The 19,591-nt window shown below is 39.4% G+C and overlaps 1 protein-coding gene across 2 annotated transcripts in view; it reads right to left on the bottom strand.

Annotated features, from left to right (window-relative positions):
- Positions 1-19,591, bottom strand: part of LOC127637919 (NEDD4-like E3 ubiquitin-protein ligase WWP2) — an 86,920-nt gene that overhangs the window by 19,774 nt on the left and 47,555 nt on the right. The window contains exons 6-10 of one of the 2 annotated variants that reach the window (XM_052119169.1): positions 17,431-17,509; positions 16,423-16,571; positions 14,563-14,746; positions 14,365-14,454; positions 13,831-14,005 (exon numbers count right to left, since the gene is read on the bottom strand). In XM_052119169.1, coding sequence (XP_051975129.1) covers positions 13,831-14,005; positions 14,365-14,454; positions 14,563-14,746; positions 16,423-16,571; positions 17,431-17,509 — 677 coding nt within the window. The remainder of the gene's footprint in view (positions 1-13,830; positions 14,006-14,364; positions 14,455-14,562; positions 14,747-16,422; positions 16,572-17,430; positions 17,510-19,591) is intronic. The other variant, XM_052119170.1, reaches the window with a different exon arrangement.

The following is a 19,591-nucleotide window of genomic DNA, read 5'->3' as shown; positions in this document are numbered from 1 at the left end:
TTTTCCCATCGTTTTGTCCAGCACATAATTATATTATGATGTTAGTGATCAGGCATATCTGATATCATGCATGTTCATTTAAGAATGATTACCCTCTATGTGCCTTTGTTGAGCTAAAGTTAGTCAAAAATGAGGTGATTGTAAGAAACAAGTGTGTGTATGCCCCACCCTCAGCAGTTTCTATGACTAAAAAAGGTAGAAAAAAATGTAAGAAAAGCATGACATCATCGTCACTCCCTCCATGCCGCCATTACAGTCAAACCAACACTCACAGAAACAGAGAGAGAGAGAGGTAGAAAGAGAGAAGATATTAAATAAAGAAGAGAAACAAAAGAAAATAAAGGAATAACAGGCTGTTTCTTCAACTATGGGGAATTTTGACCCAGTAGGCTTTTAGAAAACAATCCTTAAAACGCACTTTTGACACTCATTTTGAGCTGGTGACAAATCAAAAATGAATGATGATTTTAACATTTTTAAGATTAAACGTGTGGCTGGAACAAAGGTAAACCAATGAAATCTATACATAAAAGGCATCTAAAAAATAAGAATTAATATTTTTATTAATCATGAAACCCCGGGACATAAATGTTTTCATAGTTGAAAAAAAAACACCCAACATGGGAATAGCTATTAAACCCAATATGAATATTCAATATTCAACAAGACTTTTCTTCATTTTAAATAAAACGCCCACTATCCTTCTTGTTAAAAATATAGCATAGTAATTACATTACAGCAGCAGAACGCAGACATGGCGTGTAATGTTGGAATCAGGTGACACATTTGAGACTCATGAGAATGAAAGCAATGGACTCTCTTCAGTATGAACAACCGCTGGAAACTATCATACAAATTCCATGACATGATCATCAATGTTTCCTGATGTAGGTCATAAACTTTTCACACAACTACAGCAGAAACTGTAGTTAACAAGTTAAAAATATAGCTCCAAGCAGCGATGACAGGCCCAAGCACCATGGGTCCATTTCTACCTGGTGGCTTTCGGAAAACAATGTAAGGTGGACACATGCATTTGGTATTATTCTAAACAATTTTGAAGCAATTTGGGTAAATATAAGAGGACTATTTTAAAGCCTGTGACCCAAAATAGTCACATCCATGTGATTAGCCCCCAAGACTAAACATACATCAAAATTTTGATCTAAATCACACAGAAGATGAGACACTTCTTGTTTCCAATTTTTCACCATACAGTTAATGCCTCGCCATGGCAACACTCTTTGATATATAAACAAATCTGTTAACAATTTAGCAATGCTTTGGCATAATGTTGTCTAAATATGGTGTTAGTCCCCCCTGGAGAATTAATCAAGACGGACTTCGGTCATTAATCTTATAGTTCCATCAAAAATCGATGTTTAATCACTGACCCTTAACACTTAGTTTAATAATTTTAAACCATGATTTTACCAATACATAATTAATATTGACATTATATTCATGATGTTAGCAAGAGCGGAACTGGCCCTCACAGTAAGTCTGGTTTCTCCCAAGATAATTTTTCTCCATTAATCCACATCTTATGGAGTTTTGTGTTCCTTGCCACAGTCGCCTTCAGCTTGCTCACTGGGGTTATTAATACAATTATTATTAAATTATTTTTAAACACGATTAAGAATCGTATTTTTTCTAAATTACACAATGATGATTAATCGACTTTATAGACATTACAGTTTTATCGTCTGTTAATGCTGATCTTCTGTAAAGCTGCTTTGAAACGATGTGTGTTGTGAAAGGCGCTATACAAATAAAATTGACTTGACTATTTAAAAGTTCAGAGACTGCAATATTACAAAAATCAAAATGGCTGATTTCCTGTTGCTTGGAGCCAATAACTAGAGCGGAGGTCCATGCTAGGCTAAAAACAAACTCTAGCCGGCCGGCTCTCCCGTCTATCCTGCTCTCAAATGTTCGCTCCCTGGACAATAAAATGGACTACATCCGACTCCAGCAGACTACACAGTGTGAGCTTAGAGACTGCTGCGTCTTTGTTTTCACAGAGACGTGGCTCAGTGACAGAGTTCCAGACGCCGCCATTCAGCTAGACGGGCTCATACGTTCGAATGCTGTTCATAGACTTCAGCTCAGCATTCAACACAATCATTCCTCAGCACCTGATTGGAAAGCTGAACCTGCTGGGCCTGGACACCTCCCTCTGCAACTGGATCCTGGACTTCCTGACTGTGAGACCTCAGTCAGTCCGGATCGGGAACAGCATCTCCACCACCACCACACTGAGCACTGGGGCCCCCCAGGGCTGTGTGCTCAGTCCACTGCTGTTCACTCTGCTGACTCACGACTGTGCAGCAATGCACAGCTCGAACCACATCATTAAGTTTGCCGATGACACGACGAGTCAGCATACAGAGAGGAGGTGCAGCGTCTAACGGACTGGTGTAGAGCCAACAACCTGTACCTGAATGTCGACAAAACAAAAGAGATGGTTGTTGACTTTAGGAGAGCACAAGGTGAACACACTCCGCTGAACATCGACGGCTCCTCTGTGGAGATCGTCAAGAGCACCAAATTCCTTGGTGTTCACCTGGCGGAGAACCTCACCTGGTCCCTCAACACCAGCTCTATCACCAAGAAAGCCCAGCAGCGTCTCTACTTTCTTCGAAGGCTGAGAAAAGCACATCTCCCACCCCCCATCCTCTCATCCCTCCATCAAACATTTGCAAAAAACACTGCATCCGCAAAGCAACCAGCATTGTGGATGACCCCACACATCCCACACACACACACACACTCTTCACCCTCCTGCCATCTGGTAAGAGGTACCGAAGCATTCAGGCCCTCACTGCCAGACTGTGTAACAGCTTCTTCCCGCAAGCCATCAGACTCCTCAATACTCAGAGACTGGACTGACACACACACACACACACACACACACACACACACACACGTCATGAGTTGCACTTTAATTATTGTCACTTTATACCTGGCTGCTACCTCAATAACTGCTATGTCCATAGAACACTATCTCATAGTATGTTACGTTTACATTTGGCATTTTTAGAAACGGTCATCTTTTGCACTACTGTGTACTGGTCAGCGCTGCACTGTCTCTCACTGTGCCTATTGTCCTGTTAATTTTTAGTCATTTATTGTACTGTCCCGTACTTTTTGCACGTTTACATGTGCACTTTATATAGGTATGTTATTTAGTCTGTGTAATCTCTGTTTCTGTTGTTTTATGTAGCATTATGGTCCTGGAGGAATGTTGTCTCGTTTCACTGTGTACTGTACTAACTGTATATGGTTGAACGACAATAAAAAACACTTGACTTGAACTATAATTACGAAAGTTGTCCGGCTAAATGAGAACTAAATATGTACCAATTTTGGTGACTGTAAGTGAAAGGCTGTCTTACATGTTCATTTTAAAGGAGTCCCCCCCCCCACATGGTCATGCATGAAAGATTGTCCAGCACTAATGGCCAATGACTCTGATGTGTGTGCAAAATTTCATGACATTTTAAGCATGCCAAAAACCTCAAAAACACCCAAATACAGGAATAAAGGAATAATAACAATTAATGCGTTGCCAATGTTGTTTACATCAGCAGTGTATTGGCATTATTCCAAAGAATTTTAAAGCAATTCATGTCAACATAAGAGAGCTATTTCGAAGTCTGTTAAAAGTGCCATATTTCCTGCTGCCAGTTGGTGGCGCTATGACCCATAATAGCCACATAAATGTGATCAGCCCCCATCACCAAACATACAGATGAATATTCATCAAGATCATAATATGCACAGAAGATATAAGGAACATTCCCATTTTTCACCATAAATGAATTGCTTCACCATGGCGACACCGTATCAAAATATAAAAAATCTGTTCACAATTTTAAATCTACAATGTCTTGGTATAATGTTGCACAAATTTGGTGCCAGTCACACAAACCCCATAAGAGCAGAATTTCAAAGTTCAGAGCATGCAATTTTTGGCCTACTCTTCCTGTTGGGCGAGCTAATGACCGTGAATATAAAAGTTGTTCGGCTTGATGAGAACTATGTGTACCAACTTTGGTGACTGTAGGTGAAAATGGGGGTGCTACAGAACTCCACTCACATGCCCATTTTTATTGGGGCTTCACAGACATGACTTACCACAACTGCAAGGGGGTTTCTATTGCAGCTGCTTTGAGTGTGAAAGTAAATTTAGCATCTTCTCCCACTTTACTCTCTATGTCCACCACTCTCTATTTTTTTCCTTTTCATGAAAGTCATTCAAACGTAATAGTGGATTTTTTTTATTTGGTCTTGGAGCAAATGGGTAAGTGAAAAAAATATTTGCTCCAATTCAGCGCTGTCGACGTTTATCCCGCAAATATTTACTTCTGCTTTCCAAAAAAATTAACAGTCTATTTTGATACTCAAAATCCACCTTACAATGTTTTCCTGAAAGCCACTGGGTGGAAATGGACCCATGCATTTGGCAATTTTTAAGCAATTTGGGTAAATCAAGAATACGATTTTAAAGTCTCTATGGCCGTGTCCCAAAATAGTCACATCAATGCGTTTAGCCCCTAAGACTAAACATCTACATTTTGATGTAAATCACAATATAGCATCTTCAGTGTCTTGGCATAATGTTGTCTAAATGTGGTGACAGACACACGAATCCCCTAGGAGTAGTATTTAAAAGTCCAGAGACTGCAATATTTTAAGAATCCAATATGGCTGACTTCATGTTGGGTGGACCTAATGACTATAATTATGAAAGTTCTTCAGGTTGATGAGAATTATAGACAACAATTTTGGTGACTGTAGGTGAAAAGGGGGTGCTACAGAGGCTGTCTTACATTCCCGTTTTAAACCTGTTAACTGTCACTGGCCAATAAGTGGGCCGTTTGAGTGTGGCTAAAAAAAACCAAATGCTTTGTTTTATATCAAAAACTTCAATGTTCACAAACTTGGTATCAAATTAAAGCTTAAAAACTCAACTTTCATCTTCTGCAGTCTATTTTGAAATTAGAACAATACAGTGAAAACATAAAAAAATGTTAAGAGTGCATTTTTATAACATACTTATGTTCTCTACTTATGATCCATGCATTTCATTGTGAGGGTCCATTGTTGAAAATGCCACAAACACATCAAATTGGTTAAGTAAAATTAGAGAATTTTCTTTTGTTAGTTAAGGACACTAACAAAAATTAAACATAGTTTTATAATACTGTAGTAGGCATATTGTAACCATAGTTTTACTATAGTAATATTGTAGTAGCCATGACTAAAGTAGCAATGACTGCTGTCACCATTGTTTTCTTGGCAGAAATCATAGTTTTGATACAATTAACCACTGTTTTACAATAGCAATACTGTAGTTTCCATATAGTTACCTTGATTTTGCTACAGTATTGTAACCATTACAGTACCATGTACATTTTGTGGTTTTTATGATTTTACTACAAATACCATGGTTAAACTACGGTTACTGTTGTAAAACCATAGTGATTTGTAGTGAGGGCAAATCTCTTGAAGTGTTTGTTACCAAATAGAATATATTTAATTAAACAAATAACAAACCGTACCGAAACAGTGACCCTAAAACCATGATACAAACCGAACCATAAGAAATTTGATCCATTACACCTCCACTATCTATCTATATATATATTTTGGTGAGCAGGGCATGGCCAATCAGTGTTGGGGCACAGCGAGGATGGAGAGATAAATGGTAAAGGAGTTCCACCTGTGCGCCACACTGGTCTCACATTCGAGGGAGGAGTGGGGAGTATTTAAGGAGAGAAAACGGCAGAAGACAGGGAGAGAAAGACGCACGGAGCTGTGTCACAGTGACTGTTAACCCTCTGGGGTCGACGGACGCGCTGGCGATTTTTACAGTCAAAACAAATTGTCATTACTGTAACGGTTACCCTGTCTTGTTTCACTGTTGCCCTCTTGTTTTCCATCTTGTCACTTTTGCACTTCTTAGTTTTCACTTTAGTCCCTTATGTAACTCCATAGTCCTCTGTTAGCGTTCGTGTTCCCTGTCATTGTTTTCACCTGCCCTCATTAGTTTGCCGTTTGCTTCTGTTAATCACCTTATTATCTTGTTTGAGTTCTGTTCTTTCATTGGCCCCTTTTCCCATGTTTGTGTATTTATACCCCGTGTCTTTGTTCAGTCTTCGTCGATCGTTGTTTGATGTCAACCCGGTGTGTGTTTCCTCCTCGAGTCCCCTGTTTTGCTCACGTCGTGTGTAGTTTACTATTTTATGTTTAATTTCCCCATCGTGGGTTGTTCCTTTGTGTTTTCCTGTTTTGGTTCGTCTAATAAAGTTCAAGCTGCGTTTGGATCCGCATTTCCTCGTCTGCCTCGTTACTCAAGCATAACAATTACAGCGGAAACAACATAAAATCTCCGTCATTTTGGGGCATACAGAAGACATCATTAGAGACTATAAAGGGTCTACTTTTATTTGTGTACACTCACAATAACCACAAAATCTTGAGCTTTTGTAAAATAAAGAAAATAAAAAGGGTGAGCTTTCAGCAGTCTCTGTGTTCACGAGCATATTTCAGAAACACGTCACAAAGATGAACTGAAACTCCACGAATACTTATCACACAAACATGAAACATATGTCTAAAGAAAGCTTAAAATGTCTACTAAATAAAACAATTCAAATTTAAAACAAATATTCTCCTGCAATGCAATCTGTATGAAACAAAGCGATGTACAATTTCTCCTGGCTCAACTAATTATTTCTAATGTGATCGCACCCACCAGCAGAGTGCGCCATTCATACGCTAATGTGCTGAGACGATCAATGCAAATGGTAAACGCCCCCGACTGTGCCGTAAAACAAGTTCATTAACTTTTCTGCACGTTTGAAGGACAGCACGATACACAAGTACGGAAACTCCTCGATGGTGATGAAGAGTGACAATTTTCCTCAGAAGAAGAGCAGGAATCTGATGAACGTTTGTATTTTGAACAGAGACTTGATCTAGCTGAGGATACAATTTCGGACGAGTAAGTCATTTAATTTTCATTAGTTGACATGCTATTTTATATAAACATGTACATATTTTACTAGTGGGACTGTTTCCAGAACTGCCAGACAGGATTCAGAGTATTGAAATTTGAAATATGTCCTAATAAGCAAGTTTTAGTTACATTTAAATGCTGTTTCTGCTAAAGCAGGTATTTAAATATGTATGCTGTATGATATAAATATGATATGTAATAGGATATAAAAATAATATGAATGTTTAGATTATATTTTAACTAGTGTTTATGCTGCCTCATTATCATCAACAAAGCTTGTGCTTGCAAATATGTGTTCAGGTTAAATGAGTAAAATGCACTTTAAATATGCCCATATTAGAAAATCCCCATCTTATAATGATTTCTGAAGGATCATGTGACACTGAAGACTCCATTTATGATGCTGAAATTTCAGCTTTGATCACATATGGCATTTTACAATATATTCAAATAGAAAACTGTTTACAATATCACTGTTTTTACTGTATTTTGGATCAAATAAATGCAGTCTTGGTGAGCAGAAGAGACTTCTTTTAAACAGTAGTGTAGGTCTAAAATTAAGTCTTTATGTAAAGAAAATGTATAGTCAGATTACTTCTTTTAACTTAAAACTTGATTTTGATCATTACGTCTCCTCACATTCATTCTCTTTCTGTCACATTCCTCATTGATGGGCCCAGGGGAGGGATCTTTGTCTTCTCAAGTGTGAATTAAAATCAATATTCATGATCATTCACACCTCCTCGCATATGACCTTTCTAACACTAAAAGTATCTTACAAAAGTTCAATTACTATATTGTTTTGTATGAATGAGTGATCAGGATGGTTTTCACATCATTTAGTAGCAAAAACTCTAGTCCACAAGATCCAGTTCTCAAAAGTCTTGTGGACGAATGTTTAGTATGTGTTATATGGCCTTATTTCAATGTCTTAAAAATTTCATTTTTTTCAAAAACCATGCATAAACATTATTTTCTCTAAAATACAAACATGTACACACATGTTGCTCACATATTATTGTAGCCCAGTTTGTGCTGAATACAGTGTTATCAGACTTTAGCCATTAATGTGTTTTTAAGCAACTGAAAAAAGCACAAATGTCAAGGCATGTCAAAAGTTCTCCAGTGCCCAAAACACCCTCAGAACCCAGAGGGTTAAAAAGCAAGGCTTTTGAGTGATGATGAATGAGTTTGTTTATTGTGCTAAAAAGCATGTTTATGTATTGATGCACACTGAAAAGTGTGGCATTAAACAATCTCTCTCTCTCGCACCACCACCTGCAGTCGGCCTTTATCCCTCTCGGAGGCTTAATTAGCCTGATAAGGGACCGGGTGTGTAAAATCACGACCCGGCCCCACCCTCCGCCCTGTCACAATGACATTATTTTAATTCATTTATCCTTTCACAACAGTAGTCCATGAGCTGCGGTGGTGGAGACAGAATCAGTTCATCCTGTTATATCGTATATGGTGGTCTTGATAATATAATATCATCATAAGATTATATGTGACCCCATATCTGTCACAGCAATAGTATTTTGGAAATTAAAAAAGCAGTTTGCAAACACAGTTTACATAATTCATAAAAAATCTAAAATCAACTATCAGAGCAGATGTGACAACAATGACGGTGACCTGTGAATTATCATCAGAGTTTTTCCTGATGCAAACATCTGGTGGAAATTTAAAGAAGCCCTAATCTCCAATAATCTGTGTGAAATGGGGTGTTCCATCCCCACAAATTGTTTGGCCAGTTTCAGCGCAATTTGAGTGAAGCGCCCATAGACAGCAGTTCTTTTCTGGGCAACAAAAGAACACGGAAGGGACGGGGTGAAGCGTTTGTTTGTAAACAATAACCATCTATAGGCTTCAGCAATACCCAATCACAGCCAAGTTTGCTTCCACTTGTAAACACATGCACGTGACAGACCGTGAGACTTATCTCATTTGTGTTCAACAATCGATGATACCAGACTGATTGTGGAGGTGGAGAAGAACAAAGTACTCCTTTTAGATGCAAATGTGGTGCTCCTCCTAATGTAAATAAGATTTCATGATGATTAAGTTTGTAATACTTATCTATGACCCACTCTTGACCATTTTATAAGTTATGGTCTTTATTAAGATAAATACCCACCTTAGTCTATAGAAATCACAGTATCTTTATGTATAGAACCGCTGCTGTGGCGCTATAGAAACGCTTTCAGAAAGAAAGCCCTGTTGAGTCTGCAGCTGCAGTTACGCTGGAGTTAACCTGACGCTATGCTCACGTCTCGCTCAAGTTTATTGATACAGAACTCCTGATTCGATTCTGATTCACAAGCTCTCGATTCCATTTCAATTCTGATTTGATTAGATAATGATTCATATGGGTATATTTTACTTACATATGAAAGAAATTCTCTCCCAGCTAAGGCTGTTAATTATACATTATACATTCTCACTACGTACATTACGAAAACATTAATTCTACTAATTACATTTGATTAGTTTTTCATCATTTTGGACACATTTTGGATTTTTTAAAATATACAAATCCATGTATTCAATCAAAAAATAAGATATTTATATATATATATATATATATATAAAAAAATTGTAACATGTTTATTGTTTAATTGCATAATGTTTACTAATTACATGTATTTATATAGATTTGTTGAACGTGCTAAAACCGGTACGTTGTCTTTAACAAACAAATGCATTTCTGCAAAGAGCATCTTTAAATGAGCAAATGTTAATGCGAGAGGAATAGAATGGCTTTATCTCATTTGTGCCATGCATGATTAGAATTAAACGTTTATTTTCTGTTGATGTTGATCAACAACTGACAGTAGAGGACCGAAAGGGTATTAAAAGTGACATTGTTCAATGGTTGTGAGAACGTCATCGTTGGACACGCATTACGCAGAGCAACTTTTGCTCTCAACATGCAGTGAAAGTGTCTCGCTGTTGGCAAATGCGAGTGATTTCCTCTCATTATAGTGGAGGGTGCGCATAGACCCACCCCTTGACATGAATTGTGTGACTAGATTTGCAAATACTTTTCAGAGTGATTAGGATGATTTCACCAGGCAGACAATAAAACAGACAAAACAAATTCCAGAAGGGACCCAAGACATCTACAAAGCACAATATCATAGACAAGGGATGGGCTCTTTTGACTTGGGCCAGTAAGTAACTAACAAAAGCTCCTCTCAGAGCACCCTTGCAACCACAAAGCAATGTGTTAAAACTCTCAGAACACTGAGCCCTTCTAGATGCACAGATCAATTTGTGAGCAGCACACAAAAAGCTTTTTTCTTAAATGAAGCTTTACATGATGCTTTGTTTTATAAATCAAATCAAATCAAATCAAATGACTTTACTGTCACACTACCATGTACACAAGCGCAACAGTAGGTGAAATTCTTGTGTGCAGTTCCGAGCAACATAGCAGTCATGACAGTGACGAGACATATACCAATTACAATAAACAACATACTTACACAACACAACTTACATATCAAATGTACACATACTTACACAACACGATAATTATATACAATACACACAATATAGAATACACAATATACAATACAATAAGTAAGGAGTATATGAAATAAATATATATATATACATATATATATATATATATATATATATATATATATATATATATATATATATATATATATGAAGTAGTATATTGAGGAGAATATGTTGACAGTCCAGTGTGAGATATAAGATGAATAAAGTGCAGTGCTGATTATTGATCGCGAGAGATCAAGTGTTCAACAGTCTGATTGCTTGGGGGAAAAAGCTATCATGTAGTCGGCTGGTGCGGGTCCTGATGCTACGATACCGCCTGCCTGATGGTAGCAGTGAGAACAGCCCATGACTCGGGTGGCTGGAGTCTCTGATGATCCTCCGAGCTTTTTTCACACACCGCCTGGTATATATGTCCTGGAGGGAGGGAAGCTCACCTCCGATGATGTTCCTGGCAGTTCGCACCACCCTTTGCAGGGCTTTGCAGTTGTGCGCGGTGCTATTGCCGTACCAGGCAGTGATGCAGCCAGTCAGGATGCTCTCTACAGTACTGGTGTAGAAACAAGTGAGGATGTGGTGGTTCATTCCAAACTTCCTCAGCCGTCTCAGGAAGAAGAGGCGCTGGTGAGCCTTCTTCACAACGGCCTCAGTGTGGATGGACCATGTGAGTTCCTCAGTAATGTGGACACCGAGGAACTTGAAGCTGCTGACTCTCTCCACCGGTGCTCCATTGATGGTGATGGGGCTGTGTTCTCTGTCTTTCTTCCTGAAGTCCACAACAAGCTACTTGGTTTTACTGACGTTGAGGGAGAGGTTGTGCTCTTGACACCAGCGTGTCAGAGTGTGCACCTCCTCTCTGTAGGCTCTTTCATCATTGTCAGTGATCAGACCTACCACCGTTGTATCGTCAGCAAACTTAATGATGGCATTGGAGCTATGTGTTGGCCACACAGTCATGCGTGTATAGGGAATACAGGAGAGGGCTAAGAACACAGCCCTGCGGGGCTCCAGTGTTGAGGGTCAGTGATGAGGAGGTGTTGCTGCCCATTCTAACCACCTGATGTCTGCCTGACAGGAAATCCAGGATCCAGCTGCACAGCGAGCTGTTTAAGCCCAGAGCCTGGAGTTTCTCATCAAGCTTGGAGGGCACTATGGTGTTGAATGCTGAGCTGTAGTCTACAAACAGCATTCTCACATATGTGTTCCTTTTTTCCAGATGGGAGTGAGCAGTGTGTATTGTAGATGCAATGGCATCATCGGTGGAGCGGATGTTGCGGTAGGCAAACTGCAATGGGTCCAAAGAGGGGGGCAGAACAGAGCAGATGTAATCTCTGATTAACCTCTCGAAGCATTTGCTGATGATGGGGGTCAGAGCAACAGGACGCCAGACATTTAAGCAAGTAATTATAGCTTGCTTCGGAACAGGCACAATGGTTGATGTTTTGAAGCATGTGGGGACTACAGACAGGGAGAGGGACAGATTGAAAATGTCCTTAAAAACACCAGCCACTTGATTCGCGCACGCTCTGATGACGCGGTCCGGAATGCCGTCTGGACCCGCGGCTTTACGGATGTTCACCCGTTGGAAGGATCGGGTTACATCCACAACAGAGATGGAGAGTGAACCAACCTCTGTAGCGTCAGCTCCGAATACTCTCTCCGCGAGGGCGGTGTTATTGTCCTCATTGCGGAGACTTTATTCCGTTTGTAGTCCGTGATTGTGTTAATTCCCTGCCACATACTTCTAGAGTCAGTGGTGTTGAACTGACCTTCAAGCTTGTGCCTGTACTGGCGTTTGGCTGTACTGATAGTGTTACGGAGGGCATAACTGGCTTGTTTATGCTCCTCCGTGTTAGAAGAATTAAAAGCGGAGGTCCGCGCAGTGAGTGCCGTGCGAACATCGCCGTTAACCCATGGTTGATTGGGGTATATCCGTATAGTTTTGGTCGGAACAACGTCCTCTACGCACTTCCTGATGAAACACGTTACGCTGTCAGCGTAAACCTCGATGTCGTCATCAGAGGCGGACCGGAACATCTCCCAGTCCGCGTGATCAAAACAGTCTTGTAGCGCAGAGTCTGATTGGTCCGACCAGCACTGGATCGTTCTGAGGGTGGGTGCTTCCCGTTTTAGTTTCTGCCTGTAAGCAGGTAGAAGTAGAATGGAAGAATGGTCCGATTTGCCAAATGGGGGGCGGGGGAGGGATTTGTAGCCTTCCCGGAAAGGAGAGTAACAATGATCTAAAACCCGGTCCCCTCGTGTGTTGAACTTTATGTGTTGGTGGTATTGTGGAGCGATTGCTTTGAAGTTGGCTTTGTTAAAGTCCCCGGCAACAATGAATGCAGCCTCAGGGTGCGCGGTTTCCTGCTTATACTCCCATACAGTTCCCTGAGTGCCCGGTCTGTGTCGGCTTGTGGGGGGATGTACACAGCTGTGATGATGACCGCTGTGAATTCCCTCGGCAGCCAGAATGGTCGACACAGAAGCATGAGAAATTCCAGATCAGGAGAGCAGAAAGACTTGATGAAATGTACGTTCCTCTGATCACACCATGATTTGTTGATCATAAAACATACACCATCACCTCTGCTTTTACCGGAGAGGTCTTTCGCTCTGTCCGCTCGGGGGACGGAGAAGCCTGTGATTTCGATGGCCGAGTCTGGAATCTCTGCAGCCAGCCAGGTTTCTGTAAGGCAGATAACACAGCAATCTCTCGTCTCTCGTTGGAAAGAGATCCGCAGTCTCAGCTCGCAGAGCTTGTTGTCCAGAGACTGAACATTTGCTAGTAGTATAGTGAGTAGCGGGGGTCGATTTGCACGACGTCTTACTCTGATGAGAACGCCGGCTCGTTTTCCTCTTTTCCTTCTGCGTTTCCGTGGCCGAGCAGCCAAGACAAAGGGCTCCGCCGGCGTGTTTGTAAACAGCGGGTCGGCATTTAGGAATTTGAAGTCCGGTTTTCGATGTGTAATTGTAGAACCAATGTCCAAAAGTGTTTGTCTGTCGTAAACAATAAGGCAGACAACATCCAAGACAAAAAAACAAAGAACTGTAAACAAAACAAACAATAAACAGCAGTGTTGTAACGGAGCTCGCAACGCAGCAGCCATACTCGGCGCCATCTTGAGACAACATAAATACATCATAGCTTGAAATACTTCAAGAAGTTCTGTTAGCTGCTGTGTTTACCTGGTCGAGGTCTGTTACTGTCTTGACCTGGTAACGGTCTGTTGGTTGCTGTGTTTGCTTGGCAGAGGTCTGTTGAGTAATATGTTTACCTGGTAGAGGTATCTCTGGTTGAACTGTTGCATGGCTCCCTGCAGCTGACTGCGCTGTGACTGCCACTGCTCATAGTTGCGTACAGACTCTTCAGTGGGTCGCTGCCATGTGGTGGTTCTAGTGTTGTGATCCACATAGTAGAATCTACCACGCTGGTCCACACGCTTCTCCCAACTATAATACAGAGAGAGGGAGATTATGGATTAACACTCACCCAAATGGTTGTATAAGTGGCCATGCACAAAAGTGAAGTGTCAATGGTCAATACATGAGCGAGCGTACACACGTACACACACACACACACATACGCAGTGTTCAATGCTAATATTCTAGAGTACTGATATGGCTAATGTTGTAGCATACTTCCTTGACTTGTATTCTTAGCTATATTTTCTAGTAAATACCCTTTTACCAAAAAAGTAAACCTCTTTATAAAGACAATGATTGTTAGAGATGGACATTGACCTAGTAACTCCTTTTATAAACATGTGTCTGTGAGCAGGTGAAATCATGTTAAAATGTCAGTCACATACCCCGGTGGGAGGGGTCTCTCCCATGTGGTGGTCTTCGTGTTGTGATCCACGTAGTAGACCCGTCCATGAGGCAGAACTCGCTGTTCCCAGCTGCATATTGAGAAAGAGTTGAGCGTGAAACTCAATGATACAGCATTTGATTGCATTTAAATTCAAGTACCCAGACATATCGCTGAAGCCCAGCTCTATGTGACATACCCAGTAGGCAGAGTATCAGTGGCGGCTGTATCTGTAGTGGCCTGATCGGTGCTGGATGGGGTCTCTGTAGCTGGTGGCAGTGCAGAACTGTCTGGACCAGCAGGGGCGTTTGAGTTCAGTGATGTTGAGGTTGGAGCTGCACGTGACAGTCGACTGCTGTCTATCCCATTAGCAGCTGTCTTACCTTTACCCGAGACAAGATGTACCAAATATTCAACACAAAACAGTCTCTATCTTCGGCTATATTGTTTATTGCTGTACAAACAGTCGCACAGACTCCAGTCTCTATATTTGAATGAGTTTTTTCTACAAGGTCCATTACTGTGGTCAAACTGTGGATGGTCGATCTTCCTGTCAAAACGTGTGATTGTTTGCCAGAATAATTTGTAATATGGACCAGATTTTATCCCAGTAAATAAAAAGTCTGGCTACGTGAGACTTGGGGTAGCATTAACCGGAAATTCCGTAATTTACAGATTTTTTTAAAACATTGACGGATAATTCCAAATGCTGTCCGTCATTTTGACAGATAAGAAAGAAACAAGAAACCAATTTAAACCTAGTGAATCTTTTTCATTTGAACCATCTTTGGGTGGCTTTCTCTTTCACTTCTGTGCATGATTGTGTATGCTTTTTTCCAATTGGATGGTTATTTCCTTTAAAAACAGCACGTTTGAGTCTTGTTTTAGCCAGCGTTTGATTGACAGGTAAAACGTATCCGTTTCACCTTAGAACTGCTTGGTTTGACTAGACTGCTTGTGGGAGTCACAAAATGTAAATCCATTGTCATTTAAATGCTGTATTAATGAGTCTAACTTATTATTTGTAATTTACTGTTGCCGCTCTTATCATTTCCTGTCATGCAGATCAGTTTGTGTCATCTGTCTGATTGGATGAATGTTAAATGTTGTTTCCTGATGGAACCTTATTTTGTAATGTGTATAAATCACAGGACTGTGCATTGCACATGGTAGATAACAGCTTACACATTCCTAAGCTTTTATTCCAAGATATGTAGCAAATGATTTCATTCACAGGTGGCAGTAATGGGTCTGCATATTCGAATGGGTATCATGAACTAATAAAGAACAAATATTTTTTACAGCATTTATTAATCTTGGTTGATGTTCATTTATTGAAATATTATTGATAATTGTTCATTCATGCTAGTTCATATTGCATTAACTAATTAAAAGCTGTATTAATATATGTAGAATTAACCAAGATTTATTAATGAGGGATTCTCAGTCAACCTGCCAAGAAAATGTCCTGGTAATATTTAACTCCACATGATACACAATATACTGCATATGAAATTTATATTTTGGATAAAGAAAATGTTTGCATTGTGACATTATTTTCAGGACAATTTATACATAATATATTCTAGAAGGTCTGGAAGTTTTACTTCTGCCATTCCCATTGTTTTCATTACATTTTCATTCATTATTCATTACAGTAACTGTATTAATGTTGTACAATGATTACAATCAGCAAAAATGAAAAGGCAGTAGCAAGGAAATACTAGTATGATGTAAAAATACTTTACATCATAGAAAGTATTTTCCAATGGCAAATTGGAATTAAAATCAGAACTTTAATCAAAATGTCACAATGCAAAAATCTTAATGGCCCTAAAAATAGGCATCATTTTCTGTACGAAAAATCTTTCATTGTTTTGATTTTGAAATGAACAGGTTTCCTGAGAGGTTTTGTTCATTATTATTTCATGTGAAATATAGCGTTACTCTTACCATCTCTAAAGCTACAGAAGGCTACACAACAAAGTGTGTGTTTGATCATAATCAACAGAAGCATGACTTGAGTTTGTGTATTCATAAGAATATGTGTGCTTCTGACCAGTGTTACTGGGGCTGCTGTTGGCCGTCTTTGTGTTGTGGCAGCTTGTGTCTGCAGGTTCTCCGTTCAGTTCTCCATTAGTAAGAGCAGTTCCTCTGATGTCAGCTGGAGAACCTCCTCGAGAACCCGCTGATGAGTGACCTGTCCTGCTGAACACAAACATTAGACCACTGTGACTTTATACAGGAAGTGCGTTTCTGCCTCTGTAACACTCAAATACACTGAAACTTACACTGTATTTGTAAATTCTAAATTAATTTTTAAGAACTACACATGAACATGCTAATTTAAAAGGTAAATACTGTTTTCATGAGGAAGGACATTTTCCCCACCTTTTCTCTCCATGCTGACTATGTGTTTCCTACAATAATCAAGCATGCAATGAAAATCTGAAAACTTCTATATTCAAAAGGTGAGAACAAGGTATGTGATGGTAGTAAATGTAGTAAAATATTATTTTTGGTAACAAAATATAAGTTTGACATCATCACACTGCTGTGATACAAATTTGGATAACATTTTAAATTTTTTTCAAAGATTGCAGAATTTCCCTTAGAATTATCCCCAGATGAGACATGTGCCACATGCAGTGCGTGTGTGTGTGTGTGTGTGTGTGTGTGTGTCCGCGCGCTCTCATAGGCCGCCATGGTAGACCGAGAACACACCACACAACAGCTTTCTCTCCTCCCGTGATTCTGTCTATGTGTGCTGCATAAAGCTGTTCACTGGATTTACACGGAATATTTTACAGGGAATATGCATCTGACAATCACATTCACTCAAATCTAATGCTGATCATGTTGTAGTAATGGACAGTGCTGTAGAGATGTGTGATGTATGCAGTATGAAACTCTATAAAACACACTAATGAATCTTCAGCCTATATAGGGTGTGTATAAAACACAACAATGCTGGGAAATGACAGAATTTTTTCTTAGAGAAATGTTAAGACATGACATAACATGACAGAGGTAAACAATGGGAAAATAAAGAGATATTAGTGCTGACCGTCCACGGGGACTACTGGTGCTGGGGGTCTCTTCACTCTTGACTCTGCACAGATTAGACTTGTTGGAGTGAACAATCTCTGCGCGCACACACACACACACACACACGTACACACACACATACAATTATTCACTGCATGAACAACTGAGCAACAGATGCAAACACATCATGTAGGTGTACAAAAAAGTAAACAATTTTATGTGACAATATACTCCGATCAGCCACAACATTAAAACCACCTTCCTAATATTGTGTTGGTCCCCCTCATGCCGCTAAAACGGCGCCAACCCGCATCTCAAAATAGCATTCTCTGTGGCAGCAGTGTATAGAATCAAATGCGTGCCGGCGCATCCTGCTGGATTTTTTCCTCATAACAGGGAAACAACTTAAAATACTCCGTCATTTTTGGGCACAGATATGTGTAAGACATCATTAGAAACTATAAAAGGTCTGCTTTAACCGTTCCTGTGTCCATCTCCGCGAGCATCTTTCTGAAACACGTCACTGAAATGAACTGAAACTCTGCGAATACTTATCACACAAACATTAAACATATGTCTAATTTTAAATAAAACAATTCAAATTTAAAACAAATATTCTCCTGCAATGGAATCTGTATGAAACAAAGCGATGTACAGTTTTTTACTGGTTCATCTAATTACCTCTCATGTGATCACGCCCACCAGCAGAGCGCGCCATTCATACTCTAATGTGCTAATGTGCTGCGGCGATCAATGCACATGTTAAACACCCCCGAGGCAAGTTATATATATATATTTATATTTTCAAATGCAATTTATTCCTGTGATGTATAGCTGAATTTTCAGCATCATTACTGCAGTCTTCAGTGTCACATGATCCTACAGAAATCATTATAAGATGCTGATTTTCTGCTCAAGAAACATTTATTACTATTATTAATGTTGAAAACAGTTGTGTACTATTTTTTTCAGGATTCTTTGATGAATAGAAAGTTAAAATAACAGCATTTATCTGAAATAGAAAGCTTTGTAACATTATACACTACCATTCAAAAGTTTGGGGTCAGTAAGAATTATTATTATTATTTTGTTTGGAAATAAATTAATACTTTTATTCAGCAAGGATGCATTATATTCATCAAAAGTGACAGTAAATACATTTATAATGTTAAAAAAATCTATTTCAGATAAATGCTGTTATTTTGAACTTTCTATTCATCAAAGAATCTTGAAATTGGTTTTATATGTTGTGTATATGCCCTATATCAGATTTTACATTTTATTCTGTTCCCAGGGGAGGGGTCTTTGTCTCCTCAGGTGTGAATTACAATCAATATTCATGATCATTCACGCCTCATTACATATAGCCTTTCTAACACTAAAAGTGTCTATTTTACTATATTGTTTTGTATGAATGAGTGATCAGGATGTATTTGACATCATTTTGTAGCAAAAACTCTAGTCCACAAGATCCAGTTCTCAAAAGTCTTGTGGACAAATGTTTAGTATGTGTTACATGGCCTTATTTCAGTGACTTTTTTTTTCTTCTAAAAACACATGCATAAACATTATTTTCTCTAAAATACAAAAATGTTCACAAATGTTGCTCAGATATTATTGTAGCCCAGTTTGTGCTGAATAAAGTGTTATCAGACTTTAGCCATTAATATGTTTTTAAGCAACTGAAAAAAGCACAAATGTCAAGGCATGTCAAAACTTCTCCAGGGCCCAAAACATCCTCAGACACCAGAGGGTTAATGTTCACATCAACCATCAGAATGGGGAAAAATGTGATCTCAGTGATTTAGACTGTGGCATGATTGTTGGTACCAGATGGGCTGGTTTGAGCATTTCTGTAACTGCTGAGCTCCTGGGATTTTCACACACAACAGTCTCTAGAATTTATACCGAATGGTGCCAAAAACTAAAAACATCCAGTGAGGAGCAGTTCTGCAGATGGAAATGCTTTGTTGATGAGAGAGGTCAACAGAGAATGGCCAGATTGGTTTGAAGTAACAAAGGTAACTCAGATAACCGCCCTGTACATTTGTGGTGAGAAGAATATCATCTATTAATGCTATTCTGAGATTCGGGTTGGCGCTGTTTTGGCGGCACGAGGGGGACCTCCACAATATTAGGCAGGTGGTTTTAATGTTGTGGCTGATCTGAGTATTTATAGA

This window comes from Xyrauchen texanus, chromosome 46 (assembly GCF_025860055.1).
Source record: "Xyrauchen texanus isolate HMW12.3.18 chromosome 46, RBS_HiC_50CHRs, whole genome shotgun sequence".
Lineage (NCBI taxonomy): Eukaryota > Metazoa > Chordata > Actinopteri > Cypriniformes > Catostomidae > Xyrauchen > Xyrauchen texanus.
The sequence above is the reverse complement of the archived record's forward strand: the minus strand, read 5'-3'. Positions and strand labels throughout refer to the sequence as shown.